Here is a 21,711-nt window from a genome sequence, read left to right on the forward strand (position 1 = left end):
GTCTGGTGAAAGATACCTAAGATAGACTGTCACAAGCTGTGGGTTACAAGAACCTGAGAGGAGTAACAGAGACATCAGATGAGCAGGTCAGGATTCAGAAAGATACCATCTCTCATGCCTGGGGCAATATCTAAAAACAGGGAACCACGAAAGTTTGGGATCTCGCAAATTTAACAGCACTTAGTATTAGGAGAGATGCAATGTGAAAGCAGCAGAGGTGAAAACAAGATAGTTTAGTCAACAATAAACCAGAAATATTAATGTGACCTTAAGCTGCATTATTATAAATTTATGTATCTGACCACATCTCAAGAGTAGTGTTTGCTTTTTCATGACACTCTTTAAGAAAGGTAGTGATGAAGGTAGTGACAGTGGATCCCAGACTATAACACTGTACCTGTACCCAACATATCCAATATGAAAAAGTACAGGGTTGGAGGCTAGTAAAGTGGCTGACAAATATCTAATTTGCAAATGGAGTCTTACTCCATAAAATGATTCACCAGCAGAGTTCTTTAAATCGTGAATTCCTCAGTGCATTCCAAATATGGTTTTAAATATCAGAATTTTTCAGAGATATCACTGTATCAAAAAAGGGTATACTTGACAATTTGCTAATAATAATAAAAACAGCACGATTCAATAATGAATGAATTATACTTACATACCGTAAACAATGAAAGCATCTTACATCATCTACTGAACCGACAACTTATATCACCCTCTACTGAGGCAGACTGGAAGTGTATGTATTTGTATGAAAATGTATCCTTTTATACAGAATACAGGAACAAAATAAAAATAAGGCTAAAGTTCACCTGCATGAAAGTGAAAAACTACCTAATTTACCTCAAAATTTCTCAAATTTATAGCTGAATATTTTAATTGTTTCTAGCAATCTCTGAAATTTAAAATCTATCTAGTTACCAATTCTTTAAGATACTTTACCTACAACATTCTACTTTATTAAAAAAAAATAATCCTATAGGGTTGGTTTTATTATTTCCATTTTACAGATGAGGAAACTGTGGTTCAGAGTGCCTGTGAGTAGGCCAGATTGTCAAGAGGGGAAGCCAGGGATGGAAGATGAGGTCCTCTGACTTCAAAACCCCACATTCCTTCTTCTACAGGCTACTGCCTCTGGCCATCACCTATACCTCCATTTCCTTTTCCTACTTAGCAGTAGGTGGGAGCTATCAAAGACTGACAGAATCACTTACCAGGACGAGTAGACCCCTTTAATAGCTTGTTCCTGTTCACCCCAGCGGGCTGCATTTTCATACTTGCAAGCTTTGCCACCACATGCCATAGAACAGGCCACGTGTCCAGGAATGACATGTCTCAAACGCTCTCCAACTTTTGTATATTTTGGCGTAGGACGTCCTGAATTTCCTAGAACATACGAAGAAGGGAAGATTTAAAATCCTACTTTCCAAATGGAATAGTAACAAGGGAAAGAGCTTCCAATTTCTCTCAGGATTGTATATGACAAGCTGGTGCTAAATCCCCTTCATTTTGTCAGGAATAAAACTGTTTCCCTTTCATATAAGTGTACTAGCCTTCACTTCAGAAAAGGCCTTTGCACACAAGAATCTCCGTATGGGCTACTGGTAATGAAAAGGAAGAAACTGTTATAGCAGATCTTTTGCAAAGAAATGAGTTTTACACAAGAACTACAATTTTAATGGAAAAAAACATAAAACATTCAAGCATTGTCATCTCCTATTACATGTCTACTGAATCTCACAGCATAACAGACAATAAAAAGTATAATGCAGAATTCTCAAAATTTTAAAAGGTATAAACACAGCATAGCTTCTTCACAGTTGTTATATTTAAACTCAAAGGTGTGTCAATCTTTAAGAAGAAAAGGAACTTTACTTTTTCTCTCGGGGCAAGCTGGGTTTCTCTCAGCACAGCTGACAGAGGACATGGCCACCATCACCTGGAGAGAAGACGAGGAGAGCACCTTGGCAGCAGAGCCGCGCCGCGCCTGCTGCAGCCGCAGGATAGGGTCGGAGGCGGAGTGGCGACGGCCCTCGAAAAAGGAGCTGAGGAATGGCAAAGCGGAGAGCCTCCGGGGTGGATCCTGCATGGTGCTGGGCTTCCAGGAGGGAAGAGCTGGAGGCGAGATGTCAGCGCCAGCCTGCTCCATGATGAAGTTACACTGAGAACGTGAGCATCAGTCTGCGTGATCTAACCGCCGTTCAGGATAGGCTGACTTGTTTCCATAGTGACAAACAAAGAAAGTACTGATTCCCACTCAGATCTGTACAAGCAAAATCCCTTATGAATGGATTGTGTTTAGAACAGATTGTTCGAATATAGGGAAGAATAACATGTATTTTAAATAGATTATACCTTAAACGTGACTTTTCTACTGTTTCTCAAATACCTTCAAAAAGATCTGACTGCTCAGAGAATTAGTTCTAAAATATTGTAATGAATTTAGAAAAATGTCTTTATGATGCAAACACACACATTATTAAAATACCTAAATTTTGTTCTTCCTTTCATATCTATTCTCTGAACATTTTGAAAAATACTCTCTTTCTACTCCTCTCTGAAACAGGGCAAATAAAAAGTTAATTGTAATAAAGTGGGACATATTAGATATCTATAACATTATTAAAACATCATTTTTCAAAACCAAAAATCCCTCTATTTTTTGTTTAGTTGCTAAGTCATATCTGACTCTTTCTCAATCTCATGGGCTATAGCCTGCCAGGTTCCTCTGTCCATGGGATTTCCCAGGCAAGAATACTGGAGTGCATTGCCATTTCCTTCTCCAGGGAATCTTCCTGACCCAGGGACTGAACTCGCATCTCCTGCACTGAAGGTAGACTCTTTATCAGTGGGCCACTTAGGAAGCCCCAAACTCTATATTATTTTATAGAACAATTTAAGAAATGCTTGGATAGAAGAAATAAAGACATCTTTAGGGCTGGTATACTAACCAAAAGACATTTATTTTCATATTTATATTTTCAGAATGTGAAAATCCAATTCTTGGTTATTGGATAGTTACAGCAGTCATAACTACAGCCCTCAAAAACTCAAAAGACATGCTTCTGTGTCTTTTCTTGCTGACTAAGGGGAAAAGAGAAGCTTCAGTAAGTCTTGGCAGAGACATAGGAAGAAAATCCACTAAGTATCACATTTTTTAAAGGAACTGGATGAGGGGGAGATTGCAACTTGAGGATAAAGGATATAAAGAACACAGAAACTGTAACAACCACCAATTGTCCGCCTCCTCTCTTGTTAATGTCAAACTGCAACAACCTCACCCCACGCAGTGCCTTTTTCTCTTTCTGTTTCTCCAAATGGTATTCTGGCCATGCGTAGATGGAAACAACCTATTGTCACAGATAGGGCTCTTTACTTTGTTCTGTTCTATTTTAATAATTAATAATGCTTTAAAACTTGCTCCTTTTAAAACACACCCCCATTTCTTCAAATGGGTATGTTTTGTCAAATAAGATAGAGCAGCTCAATTTGGTGTCTAAATTTGAGTGTAGCACCTTGCCCCTGTCATTTTATAAACAGCAATGAAAAAGAATTTCTTTTAATGTAGTCTATTCAGAAGGCACAGCTTCCACACAATTTTAAAGGAAAGGAAAGTACAGAAGATGTGGTGCGGAAGGCAAGTTGGAACCTGATGTCAAGAGGCCCTAAATGCTCAAAATAAGAAGTCTGAGTCTGCTGTTGGGGAACAGAAGTCTGACTCAAGTTTCTCATGGTTAACACTCCCTGCAGAGACAGGGATTGGAGTCAAGGACTGAGGGCCTGCTGGGACAGTGACAGTACGTGTGGGAGCAAGACAGTACAGGGGCGGACACTGCACTGCGTGCCAAGACTTCAAGTCTAAGCGAGCAGCAACAGACCCTTAAGTCAGTAAACACAGAGTCCGTAAGGAGAAGGTGCCAGAGAAAACCCAGCAGGCAATCTCCATATGAGATGAAAATGCACATGAGGCAGCAATTAGGAGGCCTCAGCCAGTGAGCAGGAAATGCCTGATCTGTGCAGCTCTAAGGACATGAGAGTCCAAGTGACTCTGCTCTCAACAGTTCTGAAAATGAGAATGAAATTGATGAGGACAGGACTTGTCTGGACCAAGTCAAGGAAGGGAAGATTTTTGTATCATCTTAGGAATAATTTCTGCTGTGAAATCTTAAGGACTGGGCTGGCCTCAAATAAACATGCAACCACTTGGTGGCCTCGGTTACCAGCCAGGGACACTGAATTTGGGCTTTCAGAAAAGTGGAGCTGAAGGCAAACAGGAATCCAAAATGTGACTGCAGCCCTACCTCTCAGCATATTCTTGCCTTGCTCACTCACCTGGGGCACCCAGGGGTGCTGGGATACACTGGCACTGTCTGGTGCTGAACTGGAGTGCTGCCCACCTGTGGGCACCACTTCCCCAAGACATGTCAGAACTGTCAACCTCACTGTTGCAAGTCCAAACTATTCCTTGAAAAACTGCCCAATCCATAGCCAAATCCACCTTTAAAAATCAGTTTTTATTTATGCCAAATGACGTTACAATAGGGAAGAGTACCTTTCATTCCACCCCTAAACTCATCTTCCTTTCAGTATTTGTCCACAGACATGTGGATTTTCTACATATTTGTAGTCATAATTGCAAATAATTTCCCCTGCTTTTTCTAAGCAGCATAGCCAACACCTTCCCATTTTGCTTTAGTCTTCTCATTTTCATTCACTGGATGCACAAGAATTTGATGCATTATAATTTACCTAGTCATTCTTGAGCTGTTGAATATTTAGGCTATTATCAATTGCATTGTTTAAAAATAAGGTATTATATATTTTCAGGATTAAAATTTTTTATTTCTATTTTTCCTTCATTAAACTAGAGATGATATGACTGGTGTGCAAAGCTCATATTTTTATTTACTTGAGTCTTTACATGTTTGAACAACTAACTTTATAGAAGTGGAAAGGAGTAATATTTTTAGCAAATCACAGGTTCTTCCTGAGGTCAGAGAGGAACACAGCATTAAAATAAAGATCAAGAGATGCTGTCTCTGATAAGCTATTTTGCCAACCTCTGTGACCTCAGAAATCCATATCTCCAACATGACCATGTTTTCATTCACAGAATGTTGCCAAAAAACAATCATGCCGTGACTTTAAAGGGATTATCTTCTAATTCATGGAATAAAAGATGTTAGAACTTGTACCAAATTAGTACAAATTGGTCTCTCTTTTCTGTATTGTTTTTAAAAATAGTTATTTTATTCATTTTGTGGATCAATTTAGTTAGTAATACTCACACTTTTTGTTTCACACCTCTGTAAGACTTCGTATTATATCTTAAAAATCAATTAAAATTTTTAAATTGGGATGAATCATATAGACTGCTAATGATGAATTTTTCAGACTAACATTTTAATATTTATTTAAATTACCAATAGGAAAAAATGAAGTCTTTTCTTTAAATAAAAGGAGCAACAAGACTACTTAATTTCTAATATATTTCATGTTTTATATAAAATGGAAGTGTTTTAAGCAAGAGTAATTTTATGAAGGGCCATATTTTCAATAGACACCTAAAAGCTGAAGAAACTTTTTTCTGACAGCCACAGAGAAAGGCTGTTGTTCTTGTTCAGCTGCTCAGTCCTGTCCGACTCTCTGCGACCCCACAGACTGCAGCACTGTTTGACAGCTCAGGATGTTTCCTACTGTTGAGTCAAAATCCATTTCTCTATGAACACTGGTCCTGGTCCCTCCCTTTAAAAATGAAAAATACAGCATCTCTATGACTTGCAAGGTTTTCAAATATCTGAAGACAGAACTCCTCCAAGACTCCCCCAATTGTGGTCAAATCTTAATTTTTACAAACATTAATAGTCATTGTTTCCAGATCCTTCATTATAATTCCCTTTCTTCAGAGAGCACCCCCATCCCCTGCCTCCCCTTTACAGACAAAATTCTAAAAAGAAAATCTGACTTCATTTGCTATTTTCATTTGTGACCTGTTTCATTCTTGCTAAGGTCTCTGACAGTCCTTTTTATAGTTTTTGTCTTATTTTTACTGCTTAGCACACATTCAACAGAATTGAACAATTTAGTTTTAATTTTAAAAATATTTGGAGAGGATTTTATTTTTTGATGCAATCTCAAACTTATAGAAAAGTTTTAAGTATAATACAAAGAATTTTTTTTTTTCTTGAACCATTTGAGAATAAGCTGCAGATATGCTGCTCCATTACTCTAAATAAGTTAGGGTATATTTCCCATGAACTTAATTCTCCAAAATTCCCCCAAATCAGAAAATTATAATTGATATATTATTAGTTGCCCACTATTCCTCAGACCTCACACAAGTTCCACTGATTACCTCAATGTTCCTTATGGTAAAATCATACTACACAATGTTCAGAATCACACACTTTGTTTTAGTTGTCTTCTCATTTATTTCACTTTAGAACAAGTTTCTCAGTCCTTCCTTGATATCAATGCCTTTGGCCTTTGAAGAGTATAGACCAGCTATTTTGTAGAACATTTCCTCAATTTGGGTGTGTGTGCTTCCTCATAATTCGATCTAATAAGTTCTGGTGTTTATGGTGAAAAATGATATTTAGAAACCAAGTCCAGATGCTAGGTGTGGTCACTACTGTTAAAGAGTTGTTGCCTGCAGGCATTCTCAGTGGATAGAACTAAAGAATGCATACAATACATACATGCATACACACACATACACCACACATTTACATCCATATTTATATATGCATGCGTTTATGTTGAAAACAGAGTTTATGCTGATGTTAGCAATTCTAATCCAACAACACAGGGCTCCTCCTAACAGCCGCTTTAATACACAGGGGCTTCCCAGGTGGCGCTAGTGGTGTAGAACCTGCCTGCCAATGCGGGAGATGTAAGAGACGTGGGTTGGACCTATGAGCCAGGGAGATCCCCTGTTCTGTAAATAAGTTCATTTGTACCATTTAAAAAGATTCCACATATAAGCAATGATATCTGTCTTTTTCTATCTGACTTCATGTAATACCTGTCTTTCTTTATCTGACTTATTTCATTCAGTATGGCAATCTCTAAGTCCCTCCATATTGCTGCAAACAGCATTATTTCATTCTTTTTTATAGCCGAGTAATATTCCATTTGTACACATGTACCACATCTTCTGTATAGTTGTGTTTACATTGTCATTTATTTTGAGGTAATTTTTTAAAAAATCTCTTCATTTCATCATGTACCCACTGGTTTTTTAGTAGCATGTTGTTTAGTTTCCATGAAACCTTGTTTTCACTTCTCTTTCTGAGGTTAATTTCTAGTTTCATGCTCCTGTGGTCAGAAAAGATGCTTGAAATTATTTACTCTCTTTAAAATTTGTTAAGGCTTGTTTTGTGCCCTAAAGAATGTTCCATGTGCTCTTGAAAAGAATGTATTTTCAGTTGTTCTTTTTTTTGGGGGGGGTGGAATGTAATGTCCTGAGTATATCAGTTAAGTATAACTGTTGTTATTGTGTCATTTAGGATCTCTGTTACCTTATTGATTTTTCTGTCTGGAAGATCTGTCCATTGCTGTCAGTGGGATGTTAAGGTCTCTTACTATTAATATATTCCTATCAATTTTTCTTTTTTCTTGCTGGCATTTGTTTTAGGTACTCCTATATTGGATGCATATATGTTAGTGAGCGTAGAATCTTCTTGTATTGACCCTTTTATCAATATACAGTGTCCTTCTTTATCTTTCTTTATGGGTTTTGTTTTAAAGTCTATTTTGCTTGATATAAGTATTGTCACCCCTACTTTCTTGTCATTTCTATTTGCATAAAATACCTTTTTCCATTCCCTCACTTTCAATCTATGTGTATCTTTCACCCTAAAGTTGGTCTCCTGTAGGCAGCATCTTGTTTTATTATCTAGTCTGCCACTCTGTGTCATTTGATTGGGGCATTTAGTCCACTAACATTGAAAGCAATTTTGGGGGGAGGGCCCACACTGCATGGCTTGTGTGATCTTAGTCCCCTGGCCAAGGAATGAACTCAAGCCCTGGCAGTGAAAGAACAGAGTCCTAACCACTGGAATGCCAGGGAATTCCTTGTTTTTTCTTTTCTGGTTCCCTACTATATTAGGGTTGAGTTTTCTTTTTCGTTTTTGTGAATCTATGCTTTTGACCTGTGGTTACCCTAGTTTTCAAGTATGTTAACTCATTACTATATCTACTTGTTTTACACTGGTAGTCATATTGGCTCAAACACATTCTAAAAGATTTACATTTTCTTAGTCCTCTCCATTTTATGATTTTTATATCCTATGTTTACACTTTCTGTTTATCCTTTTGCTGTTTATTATAGTTATAATCATTTTCACAAAAAAATTTTATTGCTTTTCAAAACATATGTACTAGCTTAAGTGACCTTCAATCCTTTTATATATTTGCCTTTCCTACTGTGATTTTTTTTCCTTCTCTATAGATACTTGTTTTTTTCTATTCAGAGAAGAACTTCCAGTATTTCCTTTAGAATAGGTTTAGTATTGCTTAATTCTTCTAGTTTTTTGCTTATCTGAGAAATTTTTTATCTCTCCTTCTAAATGATAATCTTGCTGGATTGAGTATCCCAGGTTGCAGGCTTTTTATTTTCAGGACTGAATGTATTGTGCTACTTCCTTCTGATGTCCAAAGTTTCTGTAGAGAAATCAGCTAATAGCCTTACTGGGATTTTCCTCATAACTGGCTGTTTTTCTCTTACTGTCTTTAGAATCCTCTCTTTAACTTTCGTCATTTTAATTATGATGTGTCTTGATATAGGTCTATTTGGTTCATCTTGTTTGGGACCTTCTGTACTTCCTGTACCTAGATATTTTCCCCCTTTCAATTTAGCAAGTTTTCAGCAATAATTTTTTCAAATGAATTTTCAATCCCCTTATCTCTTTCTTCTTCCTCAGGAATCTCTATTATGTGTAAATTGGCATCCTATAGGTCAAATATGTTGCTTTCATTTTTTTCATTTGTCCTTTTGTCTGTTAATTGTGATTGCGTGATTTCCATTATTCTATCTTCCAGCTCATTAATTCATTCTTCAGAATTAATTTGCTGTTTTAAAAAAAATTTATTTATTTTCATTGGAGGCTAATTACTTTACAATATTGTGGTGTGGTGGGTTTTGCCATACATCAACATGAATCAGCCACAGGTGTCAATAGAACTAGGCTGTCTCCCCATCCTGAACCCCCTACCCACGTCCCTCCCCACCCCATCCCTCTGGGTCGTCCCAAAGCACTGGCTTTGAGTGCCCTGCTTCATGCATTGAACTTGCACTAGTCACCTGTTTTACATATGGTAATATACAAGTTTCAATATACATATTGTCTCAAGTTGCCTCACCCTTGCCTTCTCCCTCATGTCCAAAAGTCTGTTCCTTACATCTGTCTCTTTTGCTGTCTTGCATATAGAGTCGTCATTACTGTCTTTCTAAATTCCATATATACGTGTTAATATACTGTGTTGGTGTTTCTCTTCCTGTTTCTCCTTCTTACTTCACTTTGTATAATAGGCTCCAGTTTCATCCACTTCATTAGAAGTGACCCAAATGTGTTCTTTTTTATAGTTGAGTAATATTTCATTGTATATATGTGCCACACATCCTTATCCACTCGTCTGCCGATGTACATCTAGGTTGCTTCCATGTCCCAGCTATTATAAACAGTGCTGCAGTGAACACTGAGGTACATGTGTCTCTTTCAATTCTTGTTTCCTTGGTGTGTATGCCCAGCAGTGGGATTGCTGGGTCACATGGCAGTTCTATTTCTAGTTTTTTAAGAAATCTCCACACTGTTCTCCATGGTGGCTGTATTAGTTTGTATTCTCACCAACAGTGTAAGAGGGTTCCCTTTTCTCCACACCCTCTCCAGCACTTTTGTAGACTTTTTGATGGCTGCCATTCTGTTCGATGTGAGATGGTACCTCATTGTGGTGTTGATTTGCATTTTTCTGATAATGAGTGATGTGTTTGTTAGCCATTTGTATGTCTTCTTTAGAGAAATGTCTGTTTAGTTCTTTGGCCCATTTTTTGATTGGGTTACACTGAGCTGCATGAGCTGCTAGTATACTTTGGAGATTAATTCTTTGTCAGCTGTTTCATTTGCTACTATTTCTCCCATTCTGAAGGCTGCCTTTTCACCTTGCTTATAGTTTCCTTCATTATGCAAAAGCTTTTAAGTTTAATTAGGTCCCATTTACTTATTTTTGTTTTTATTTCCATTACTCTGGGAGGTGGGTCATAGAGGATCTTGCTGTGATTTATGTCAGAGTGTTCTGCATGTTTTCCTCTAAGAGTTTTATAGTTTCTGGTCTTACATGTAGATCTTTAATCCATTTTGAGTTTATTTTTGGGTATGGTGTTAGAAAGTGTTCTAACTTCATTCTTTTACAGGTGGCGGACCAGTTTTGCCAGCACTTGTTAAAGAGATTGTCTTTTCTCCATTGTATATTTTTGCATCCATTGTCAAAGATAAGATATCCATCATTTCTGCTTAATCGCTCAGTCATGTCCGACTCTTTGTGACCCCATAAACTGCAGCACACCTGGCCTCCCTGTCCAGCATCAACTCCCGGTGTTTCCTCAAACTCATGTCCATTGAGTTGGTGATTCCATCCAACCACCTCATCCTCTGTTGTCCCCTTCTTCTCCTGCTTTCAATCTTTCCCAGCATCAGGGTCTTTTCAAATGAGACAGCTCTTTGCATTGGGTGGCCAAACTACTGGAGTCTCAGCTTCGGCATCAGTCCTTCCAATGAACATTCAGGGCCGATCTCCTTTAGGATGGACTGGCTGGATCTCCTTGCAGTCCAAGAACTCTCAAGAGTATTCTCCAACACCATAGCTCAAAAGCATCAATTCTTTCGCACTCAGCTTTCTTTATAGTCCAACTCTCACATCCATACATGACTACTAGAAAAACCACAGCCCTGAGTAGATGGATCTTTGTTGGCAACGGAACGTCTCCGCTTTTTAATATGCTGTCTACGTTGGTCATTACTTTCCTGCCAAGGATTAAGTGCCTTTTCATTTCATGACTGCAGTCACCATCTGCAGTGATTTTGGAACCCCTCAAAAAATAAAGTCTGCCACTGTTTCCCTATCTATTTGCCATAAAGTGATGGGACTGGATGCCATGATCTTAGTTTTCTGAATATTGAGTTAAGCCAACTTTTTCACTCTCCTATCACTTTCATCAACAGGCTCTTTAGTTCCTCTTCACTTTCTGCCACAAGGGCAGTGTCATCTGCTTATCTGAGATTATTGATATTTCTCCCAGCAATCTTGATTCCAGCTTGTGCTTCATCCAGCCCAGCATTTCTCATGATGTACTCTGCATATAAGTTAAATACACAGGGTGACAATATACAGCCTTGACGTACTCCTTTCCCTGTTTGGAACCAGGCTGTTGTTCCATGTCCAGTTCTAACTGTTGCCTTTTGACCTGCATACAGATTTCTCAGGAGGCAGGTCAGGTGGTCTGGTATTCCCATCTCTTTCAGAATTTTCCACAGTTTGTTGTGATCCACACAGTCAAAGGCTTTGACATAGTTAATAAAGCAGAAGTGCATGTTTTTCTGGAACTCTCTTGCTTTTTCGATGTTCCAACGGATGCTGGCGATTTGATCTCTGGTTCCTCTGCCTTTTAAAAATCCAGTTTGAATATCTGAAAGTTCACAGTTCACGCATTGTTGAAGCCTGTCTTGGAGAATTTTGAACATTACTTTGCTAGTGTGTGAGCTCAGTGCAATTGTGTGGTAGTTTGGGCATTCTTTGGCATCGCCTTTCTTAAGGATTGGAATGAAAACTGACCATTTCCAGTCCTGTGGCCACTGCTGTTTTCCAAATTTGCTGGCATATTGCCTGCAGCACTTTCATAGCATCATCTTTCAGGATTTGAAATAGTTCAACTGGAATTCCATCACTTCCCTTACGTTTGTTCATAGTGATGCTTCCTAAAGCCCACTTGACTTCGCATTCCAGCATGTCTGGCTCTAGGTGAGTGATCACACCATCGTGATTATCTGGATCATGATGATCTTTTTTGTACAGTTCTTCTGTGTATTCTTGCCACCTCTTCTTAATATCTTCTGCTTCTGTTAGGTCCATACCATTTCTGTTCTTTATTGTGCCCATCTTTGCAATGAAATGTTTCCTTGGTATCTCTAATTTCTTGAAGAGATTTCTAGTCTTTCCCATTCTATTGCTTTCCTCTATTTCTTTGCATTGATCACTGAAGAAGCCTTTCTTATCTTTCCTTGCTATTCTTTGGAACTCTGCATTCAGTTCAGTTCAGTTCAGTTGCTCAGTCGTGTCCAACTCTTTGCAACCCCATGAACCGCAGCACGCCAGGCCTCCCTTGTCCATCACCAACTCCCAGAGGCCACCCAAACCCATGTCCATTGAGTCAGTGATGCCATCCAACCATCTCATCCTCTGTTGTCACCGACTCCTCCTGCTTTCAATCTTTCCCAGCATCAGGGTCTTTTCAGATGAGTCAGCTCTTCATATCAGGTAGTCAAAGTATTAGAATTTCAGCTTCAACATCAGTCCTTCCAATGGACACCCAGGACTGATCTCCTTTAGGATGGACTGGTTGGATCTCCTTTCAGTCCAAGACTCTCAAGAGTCTTCTCCAACACCACAGCTCAAAAGCATCAATTCTTCAGCACTCAGCTTTCTTTATAGTCCAACTCTCACATCCATACATGACCACAGGAAAAACCAAAGCCTTGACTAGACAGACCTTTGTTGACAAAGTAATGCAAATGGGTATATCTTTCCTTTTCTCCTTTGCCTTTTGCTTCTCTTCTTTTCTCAGCTATTTATAAGGCCTCCTCAGACAACCATTGTGCATTTCTTTTTCTTGGGGATGGTCTTGATCACTGCCTCCTGTACAGGGTCACGAACCTCCATCTAACTCTTCAGGCACTCTGTCTAACAGATCTAATCCCTTGAATCTATTTGTCACTTCCACTGTATAATCATAAGGAATTTGATTTAGGTCATACGTGAATGGTCTAGTGGTTTTCCCTACTGTCTTCAATTTAGGTCTGAATCTGGCAATAAGGAGTTCATGATCTGAGCCACAGTCAGCTCCGGGTCTTGTTTTTGCTGACTGTATAGAGCTTCTCCATCTTTGGCTGCAAATAATATAATCAATTTGATTTCAGTATTGTCCACCTGGTGATGTCCACCTGTAGTCTTCTCTTGTGTTGTTGGAAGAGGGTGTTCGCTATGACCAGTGCATTCTCTTGGCAAAAACCAGTCAGAATGGTCATTATCAAAAGTCTACAAACAATAAATGTTACAGAGGATATGCAGAAAAGGGAACCCTCCTACACAGCTGGTGGAAAAGTAAACTGATACAGCCATTATGGAGATTTCTTAAGAAGCTAGGAATAAATCTACCATATGACCCAGCACTCCCACTACTGGGGATATATCCTGATAAAACCACAATTCAAAAAGACACACGTACCCCAGTGTTCATTGCAACACTACTTACAATAGCCAGGACACAGAAGGAACCTAGATGTCCATCAACAGACGAATGGATAAAGAAGATGTACATGTATACAATGGATTATTAAGCCATAAAAATAAAAAGGCTTCCTTGGTGGCTCAGCTGATAAAGAATCCGCCTGCAATTCATGAGACCTGGGTTCAATCCCTGGGTTGGGAAGATCCCCTGGAGATGGGAACGGCTACCCACTCCAGTATTCTGGCCTGGACAATTCCATGGACGATATAGTCCATGGGGTCACAAATTTGAGTTAGTGGTAGTGAGGTCGATGAACTTAGAGCTTGTTATACAGAGCAAAGTAAGTCAATACATAACATATATTAAATGTATATATACAAAATTTAGAAAAATGATACTGATGAACCTATCTGCATGGGAGTAATGGAGACACAGATGTACAGAATGGACTTGTGGAGATAGTGGAGAAGAGGGTGGGACAAATGGAGACAGTAGCATTGACATATATACACTATGATGGGTAAAACAGATAGCTGGTGGAAGTTGCTATAAGAGCCCAACCTGGTGCTCTATGATGACCTGGTAGGGTGGAAAGAGGGAAGGGAGGGAGGCTCAAGAGGGAGGCAATATATGTATAATTATGGCTTATTCAAGTTGTTGTATGGCAGAAACCAACGTAAGATTATAAAGCAATTTTCCTCCAATTAAAAAATAAATTTAAGAAAAAATAAAGTAAAATAAAATAAAGTACAAAATAATAAGAAAAAAAAGAACTATTACCTTTCATGTTTGCAGCATATCCACTGTTATTCACCAATGTAGAATATGGTTGTTCATTTTGAGGCAAGGCTCCTGCAGCCATGGTTGTCTGTTGGGGGGAAAAGATTACTTTTTGAAGTTTTGTCTATGGAATATTTATTTGCTAATCACCTACAATGTGTTAGTCTTCTACTATCTAATACAGCAATCATTAACTAAGTGGTTACTGAGCATTTAAAATGTGGGTAGTATAGATCTGAGATATGCTATAGATATAAACTACAAGATTTTGGAGAACGGCACAAAAAAAGAATATATTTATTTTTTTACACTGATTTAACATTTAAATATTTTAAAATATATTAGGTTAAACAAATTATTAAAATTATTTTTCTGATTCTTTTTGTTGTTACTAGAGAATCCAAATTTGAATATGTGGCTCATATAATATTCTAGTGGACAGTGCTGTGCTAGACTATAAGGAAATGATAGAAAAAAATACGACCTACTCTTCCTGTACATTTATAGATTGTTGGGAAGATAAGATGTAGACATAAATAATGCTAACATGTGCTAAGTATCACAAGGCAGTCTGGGACAAGCTAGAGGGCTGCCCAATTTGAGGGCAGGTGCAATGCTTAAAAAAGGAATTTGTACCAGACAAAGATGCCACAAAAAAAGAGAACTACAGGCCAATATCACTGATGAACATAGATGCAAAAATCCTTAACAAAATTCTAGCAAACAGAATCCAACAACATATTAAAAAAATCATACACCATGACCAAGTGGGCTTTATCCCAGGAATGCAAGGATTCTTTAATATCCACAAATCAATCAATGTAATACACCACATTAACAAATTGAAAGATAAAAACCATATGATTATCTCAATAGATGCAGAGAAAGCCTTTGACAAAATTCAACATCCATTTATGATTAAAACTCTCCAGAAAGCAAGAATAGAAGGAACATACCTCAACATAATAAAAGCTATATATGACAAACCCACAGCAAGCATCACCCTCAATGGTGAAAAATTGAAAGCATTTCCCCTGAAATCAGGAACAAGACAAGGGTGCCCACTCTCACCACTACTATTCAACATAGTTTTGGAAGTGTTGGCCACAGCAATCAGGGCAGAAAAAGAAGTAAAAGGAATCCAGATAGGAAAAGAAGAAGTGAAACTCTCTCTGTTTGCAGATGACATGATCCTCTACATAGAAAACCCTAAAGACTCTACCAGAAAATTACTAGAGCTAATCAATGAATACAGTAAAGTTGCAGGATATAAAATGAACACACAGAAATCTCTTGCATTCCTATACACTAACAATGAGAAAACAGAAAGAGAAATTAAGGAAACAATACCATTCACCACTGCAACAAAAAGAATAAAATACTTAGGAGTATATCTACCTAAAGAAACAAAAGACCTATACATAGAAAGCTATAAAACACTGATGAAAGAAATCAAAGAGGACACAAACAGATGGAGAAATATACCGTGTTCACGGATTGGAAGAATCAATATTGTCAAAATGGCTATACTACCCAAAGCAATCTATAGATTCAATGCAATCCCTATCAAACTACCAACGGTATTTTTCACAGAACTAGAACAAATAATTTCACAATTTGTATGGAAATACAAAAAACCTCGAATAGCCAAAGTAACCTTGAGAAAGAAGAATGGAACTGGAGGAATCAACCTGCCTGACTTCAGACTATACTACAAAGCCACAGTCATCAAGACAGTATGGTACTGGCACAAAGACAGAAATATAGATCAATGGAACAAAATAGAAAGCCCAGAGATAAATCCACGAACCTATGGTCACCTTATCTTCGACAAAGGAGGCAAGGATATACAATGGAAAAAAGACAACCTCTTTAACAAGTGGTGCTGGGAAAACTGGTCAACCACCTGTAAAAGAATGAAACTAGAACACTTTCTAATACCATACACAAAAATAAACTCAAAATGGATTAAAGATCTAAATGTAAGACCAGAAACTATAAAACTCCTAGAGGAGAACATAGGCAAAACACTCTCCGACATAAATCACAGCAGGATCCTCTATGACCCACATCCCAGAATTTTAGAAACAAAAGCAAAAATAAACAAATGGGACCTAATTAAACTTAAAGCTTTTGCACAGCAAAGGAAACTATAAGCAAGGTGAAAAGACAGCCCTCAGATTGGGAGAAAATAATAGCAAATGAAGCAACAGACAAAGGATTAATCTCAAAAATATACAAGCAACTCCTGCAGCTCAATTCCAGAAAAATAAATGACCCAATCAAAAAATGGGCTAAAGAACTAAACAGACATTTCTCCAAGGAAGACATACGGATGGCAAAAAAACACATGAAAAGATGCTCAACATCACTCATTATCAGAGAAATGCAAATCAAAACCACAATGAGGTACCATTACACGCCAGTCAGGATGGCTGCTATCCAAAAGTCTACAAGCAATAAATGCTGGAGAGGGTGTGGAGAAAAGGGAACGCTCTTACACTGTTGGTGGGAATGCAAACTAGTACAGCCACTATGGAAAACAGTGTGGAGATTTCTTAAAAAACTGGAAATAGAACTGTCACATGACCCAGCAATACCACTTCTAGGCATACACACTGAGGAAACCAGATCCGAAAGAGACACGTGCACCCCAATGTTCATCGAAGCACTGTTTATAATTGCCAGGACATGGAAGCAACCTAGATGCCCATCAGCAGATGAATGGATGAGGAAGCTGTGGTACATATACACCATGGAATATTACTCAGCCATTAAAAAAATTCATTTGAATCAGTTCTAATGAGATGGGTGAAACTGGAGCCCATTATACAGAGCGAAGTAAGCCAGAAAGAGAAAGATCATTACAGTATACTAACACATATATATGGAATTTAGAAAGATGGTAACGATATCCCTATATGCAAAAAAAGAAAAAGAGACTCAGATGTATAGAACAGACTTGTGGACTCTGTGGGAAAAGGCGAGGGTGGGATGTTTCAAGAGAACAGCATCGAAACATGGATATCTAGGGTGAAACAGATCACCAGCCCAGGTTGGATGCATGAGACAAGTGCTCAGGCCTGGTGCACTGGGAAGACCCAGAGGGATGGGGTGGAGAGGGAGGTGGGAGGGGGGACCAGGATGGGGAATACATGTAAATCCATGGCTAATTCATTTCAATGTATGACAAAAACCACTGCAATGCTGTAAAGTAATTAGCCTCCAACTAATAAAAATAAATGGAAAAGGAAAAAAAAAAAGAAAAAAAAAAAAGGAATTTGTATTTGAACTAGGCTCAAGGGGTAACATTTATTGTAGACACAATGGTACACTAGGGAATTAAACAGAATCCCTCCTTCTTTACTAATTCAATTCAGTGAGGGTTACTGAATTTATGACTTTACAGTTAACAGTCTTCATCTATCTCATGGTAAATTATATGGCTAAGTAACCATTGTGTTGCTATGGTTTCAACTGAGGAAAGTTAAGTAAATCATTTAATGTGTCAAAAAGCAAAAATCATCACTTTTTTGAAGCCCCTATTATGTGTCAGATTGTGAAATAAACAAAACACATATTGATTTCTGCTCCCTGGTTCCTGACACAGAACAACTAGACTCCTGTAAATTCCTAAATGATAAGGACCCTAGGAGACTCTTTGTTCTAATTCTAATGGGGTAACTTTTAACTCTAGGTGGGCTACTGGATGGCTCCTGGATGGGGGCTGGTCAGAAAGCCCCCAGTAATCAGAAAGCCATGATTAGAAGCTTGGAATTTTCTAGAAGGGGAGAGTTAACTGTGATACAACAGAAAGTCACATACAGTATTAAAGTTTTTTCCTGAATAATGATCTTAATATTTTTCTTTGAAAAGGCATGTTTATTGTTTGAGCATCAATGACTAGGGGGTCAAAGACTAATTTTTATGTGATTATTAACTTTTTAAAAATACTTAAAAATTTGTTGAAAATTTTGGCACCAATAAACTAAGTGGTAATTAAATAATATTTTCCTTGGAGCATTGATTTTTGTGTAAAAAAAAAAAAATCACTTCACAAATTTCAGTGACCCGCTGAGAATTTCAAATTCACTGAAATTTTATTTCTAAAATCAAGTTTTATATGCACAATAGGTATAAAATTTTAAAGTCCTACTTGATGAAACTGTCTCCCTTCAAAAGAAATACAGAAATTAAAATCATACATGTATTCTACCAAGAAAGAGAAAAGAAATTCCTGCAATATTCATATCACAAATCTGGTATCATACTAATTAATATAAAACTTTATAATGTACATAATATTTCAAACAAATATTGCATAAAGAAAGAAGTCAATGGACTAATGGAACAAGTTGTTCCAGGACACTCATTAGCAAAAATTTAATTTAAAAGAATACCCACTAAGATCAGATTTACACTAAATATTTTTATATTACTTTTCAAAATTAAAAATTAAATTACTTTTCAAAACATATTTTGACCCAAAAAAACCAACTACCACCATTTTAGAACCATGGGATTTTTAGAGCAGTCAGAATTGTTGTTCAGTAGATGAGGAGTTATGAAGCATGTCCCAGGTGATCCAGCATGTGGTGACAAGACAGACCTAGCTGTCACTTTCTCTGTTAAGTCTTTCCTGAAGCCACCCTAAGCTCTTCAGCTGTGACGTAGTAAAATGCGACCACTGGACTGGCTTCCTTGCACACCACAGGGTCTCAAGAGGAGAAGACATGAGTCACTCTTCTCTGTCTCTTGTAAAGGGGAGAGTCTGGTGTAAGGGACACATTCACTGCATTCATATCTCTTGAGGTGAAATGGCATATTAGACTGAATTTCATGGATCTAACACCTAAACCCCACTGAAAACATGGCTTTAGGAACTTCCCTGGTGGTCCCGTGGTTAAGACTACATACTTTCAATGCAGGAGAAGAGGTTTGATCCCTGGTCTGGGAATTAAGATCCCATATGCTGTACAGAGTGGCCAAAGAAACAACCTCCAAAATGGCTTTAAATAGTGTTAAATTAATCTTACCCTTTGGGTAGTAAAAAGTACAAATAAGATAGTGGACTACTGCATTAAAACTTTCTTCTCAACTCAGCCCTCAGAAACTCAAATTTGTGAGGAACCTCACAAGTCCTCTATTAGAATCCTAACCCACATGAGCATTCTTTCCACAATGTCTTTGAAAAGTAACAGTGACATCATCACATGATTCTAGTAAAAAACTCTTTTTATGTGGCTACTCTGTAAATATCTGCTCTGAGACCACACAATAATAAACCCTTTGTTCCACATATCTAAAGCTGGCTGGCGATCATGTACTCTCGCATTACATCTTCCCAGACTATCCACCAGCGGATCTCTTCCTCCACATTTTTCACATGTAATGGTTCTAGACCTCATAGACATGGATGCCCTTTCTATTTAAATTCTATAGTTATTCACATCCTAGTACCCAGAGCTGAGATCTAATCCTCAGATGGGCTGTGATCATCAAAAATTAAAACAAAAACAATCAGCTCCCCTGCCTGCACAGTGTATGTGGTTTACCGTCACATTAGTGTTTTCAGAAGTCCCAAGACACATCAAGATACAATAGTTTTTTTTTTTTTAAAGGCTAAAAATGATTGGCAATACATTTTGAGGTTAAAAAATGGACATTCAAACACAGATAATTAAGTATATATAAAAGTTTATAATGAAATAAATGGTACAGAATGAAAAGTCTCCATTCCTATTTCCCAGCCCAACTCTTACTCCCCAGAGGTAAAAAATGTAAACACTGGGTTTAGTTCTTCCAGGGGAAATGACTACATGTACACTTCTGGTTATTATCATCTTTAAAATGATTCACCATATTATTGAATTCCTGGTATAAAAAATGAGGAAACTGGCTCATTTACTCTACTTACCTCCCACCATGCCAAATCTTTCTCCATTAAACACACCAAAATATTTTTAATTCTTCTGATTATCTTTGTAATTTTAAGTAACATCCTTTAATCATATTTTATTCTATCAACTTTACACAGTATCTTGATTCCTTACCTTGTAAAATAAGAAAAGTAGTTTTATCTGTACTATTCCATTTCACCTTTCCCCTCAACATCCAAGTTCTGCCACCTATTTCATTTTCTTTTTTTTAAAACAACTTTTAATTTTAAGCTTTAGCTAATTAAGATCTAGCTAAAGCTTAAAGATTAAAAGTAATTGCAAAAATGATATAGGTAAAAGAACTTGGAAGTAGAGGGGACCTATATCATTTTTTAAATGATTTTTAATTTTTATACTTTAGCTATATCTGCAACTGGGCATTCCTGGGGGCTCAGCAGTAAAGAATTCACCTGCCAATGCAGGAGATACATCTTTGATTCCTGAGTGAGGAAGAACCCCTGGAGAAGGAAATGGCAACTCATTTCAGTAATCTTGCATGGAAAATTCCATGGTCAGAGGAGCCTGGCGGGCTATAGTCCATGGGATTGCAAAAGAGTCAGATATGATTTAGCAACTAAACAATAAAAAATACCTGTAATCAAGTTTTCCACGCCTTGTCTATATGCTTATTCTAATATGCAAGGGAAAATACAAAATAATTATTTTGTGTTATATTATATACATGTATTGTGTATGCATGCATGCATGCATGGTAAGTCACCTTAGTTGTAAGTCTTTGCAACCCTTATCTCCAGGCAAGAATACTGGAATGGCTTGCCATTTCATTCTCCAGGGGCTTGATCCCAACCAGGGACTGAACCTACATCTCATGTCTCCTGTATGGGCAGGCAGGTTCTTTCCCACTAGCACCACCTAAGAAGCTCATTTGTATCTGTAGGACTATCAAAAGTATTCAGTGCAAATTCCCTTTCATTCTTCTTGCAGTTGTTTATCACATGCCTTCATCTAAACTCTAGTAGCCTCAGTTCCACTGGTTTACAAATTAAACAGCTTTCCTGTTTGCCTGAACAACCAGTCATACTTTTATCCTGTTTTTACTTAATCCTTCTTTCTCAAGGAAGTCCTCATTATTTATTCAATAGGTCTCAATTACTGACTTTTTTCCTGCCTCATTAGACTAGTTATCTGAAATTAGTATGGCAGCTCCATAGCTGCCTTCAGTTTAGGCTAATTTAGCCCATTGCTTAAGGCCACAACTTTGTAAGGCTTCCACCTGCTGCTCTGGGTATCTTGAGGCTTTTCTTCTCTGACTGGTGGGAACATGAACTATTTCCAGCCCCGAGTGCCCTTGAACTGTTCTGTCTACTTCTTCCTGTATCTTTCCCCAGTCTTGGGTAGTCTGTGCAGATCAGCCAAATACTCTAGGCCAGCAAAAACTTGAGGGTCCTCCACATGTTTCTATAGCCTCTCTTCACGCTACTCCCATCTCTCCATACTACACTGCAAATTCTGGCCATCCTGGCT

The 21,711-nt window shown here is 37.8% G+C and overlaps 1 protein-coding gene across 6 annotated transcripts in view; it reads right to left on the reverse strand.

Moving 5' to 3' along the window:
* Positions 1-21,711, reverse strand: part of PTPDC1 (protein tyrosine phosphatase domain containing 1) — a 54,633-nt gene that overhangs the window by 15,011 nt on the left and 17,911 nt on the right. The window contains exons 1-3 of one of the 6 annotated variants that reach the window (XM_020871950.2): positions 19,324-19,402; positions 14,288-14,375; positions 1,221-1,392 (exon numbers count right to left, since the gene is read on the reverse strand). In XM_020871950.2, the coding sequence (XP_020727609.2) occupies positions 1,221-1,392; positions 14,288-14,369 (254 nt within the window). In that variant the 5' untranslated portion in view covers positions 14,370-14,375; positions 19,324-19,402. Of the gene's footprint in view, positions 1-1,220; positions 1,393-1,881; positions 2,253-14,287; positions 14,376-19,323; positions 19,403-21,711 lie in introns of those variants that run through there. The other 5 variants (XM_070459431.1, XM_020871949.2, XM_070459430.1 and 2 more) reach the window with 5 other exon arrangements.

Source organism: Odocoileus virginianus, chromosome 31 (genome assembly GCF_023699985.2).
Source record: "Odocoileus virginianus isolate 20LAN1187 ecotype Illinois chromosome 31, Ovbor_1.2, whole genome shotgun sequence".
Taxonomy (NCBI): Eukaryota; Metazoa; Chordata; class Mammalia; order Artiodactyla; family Cervidae; genus Odocoileus; species Odocoileus virginianus.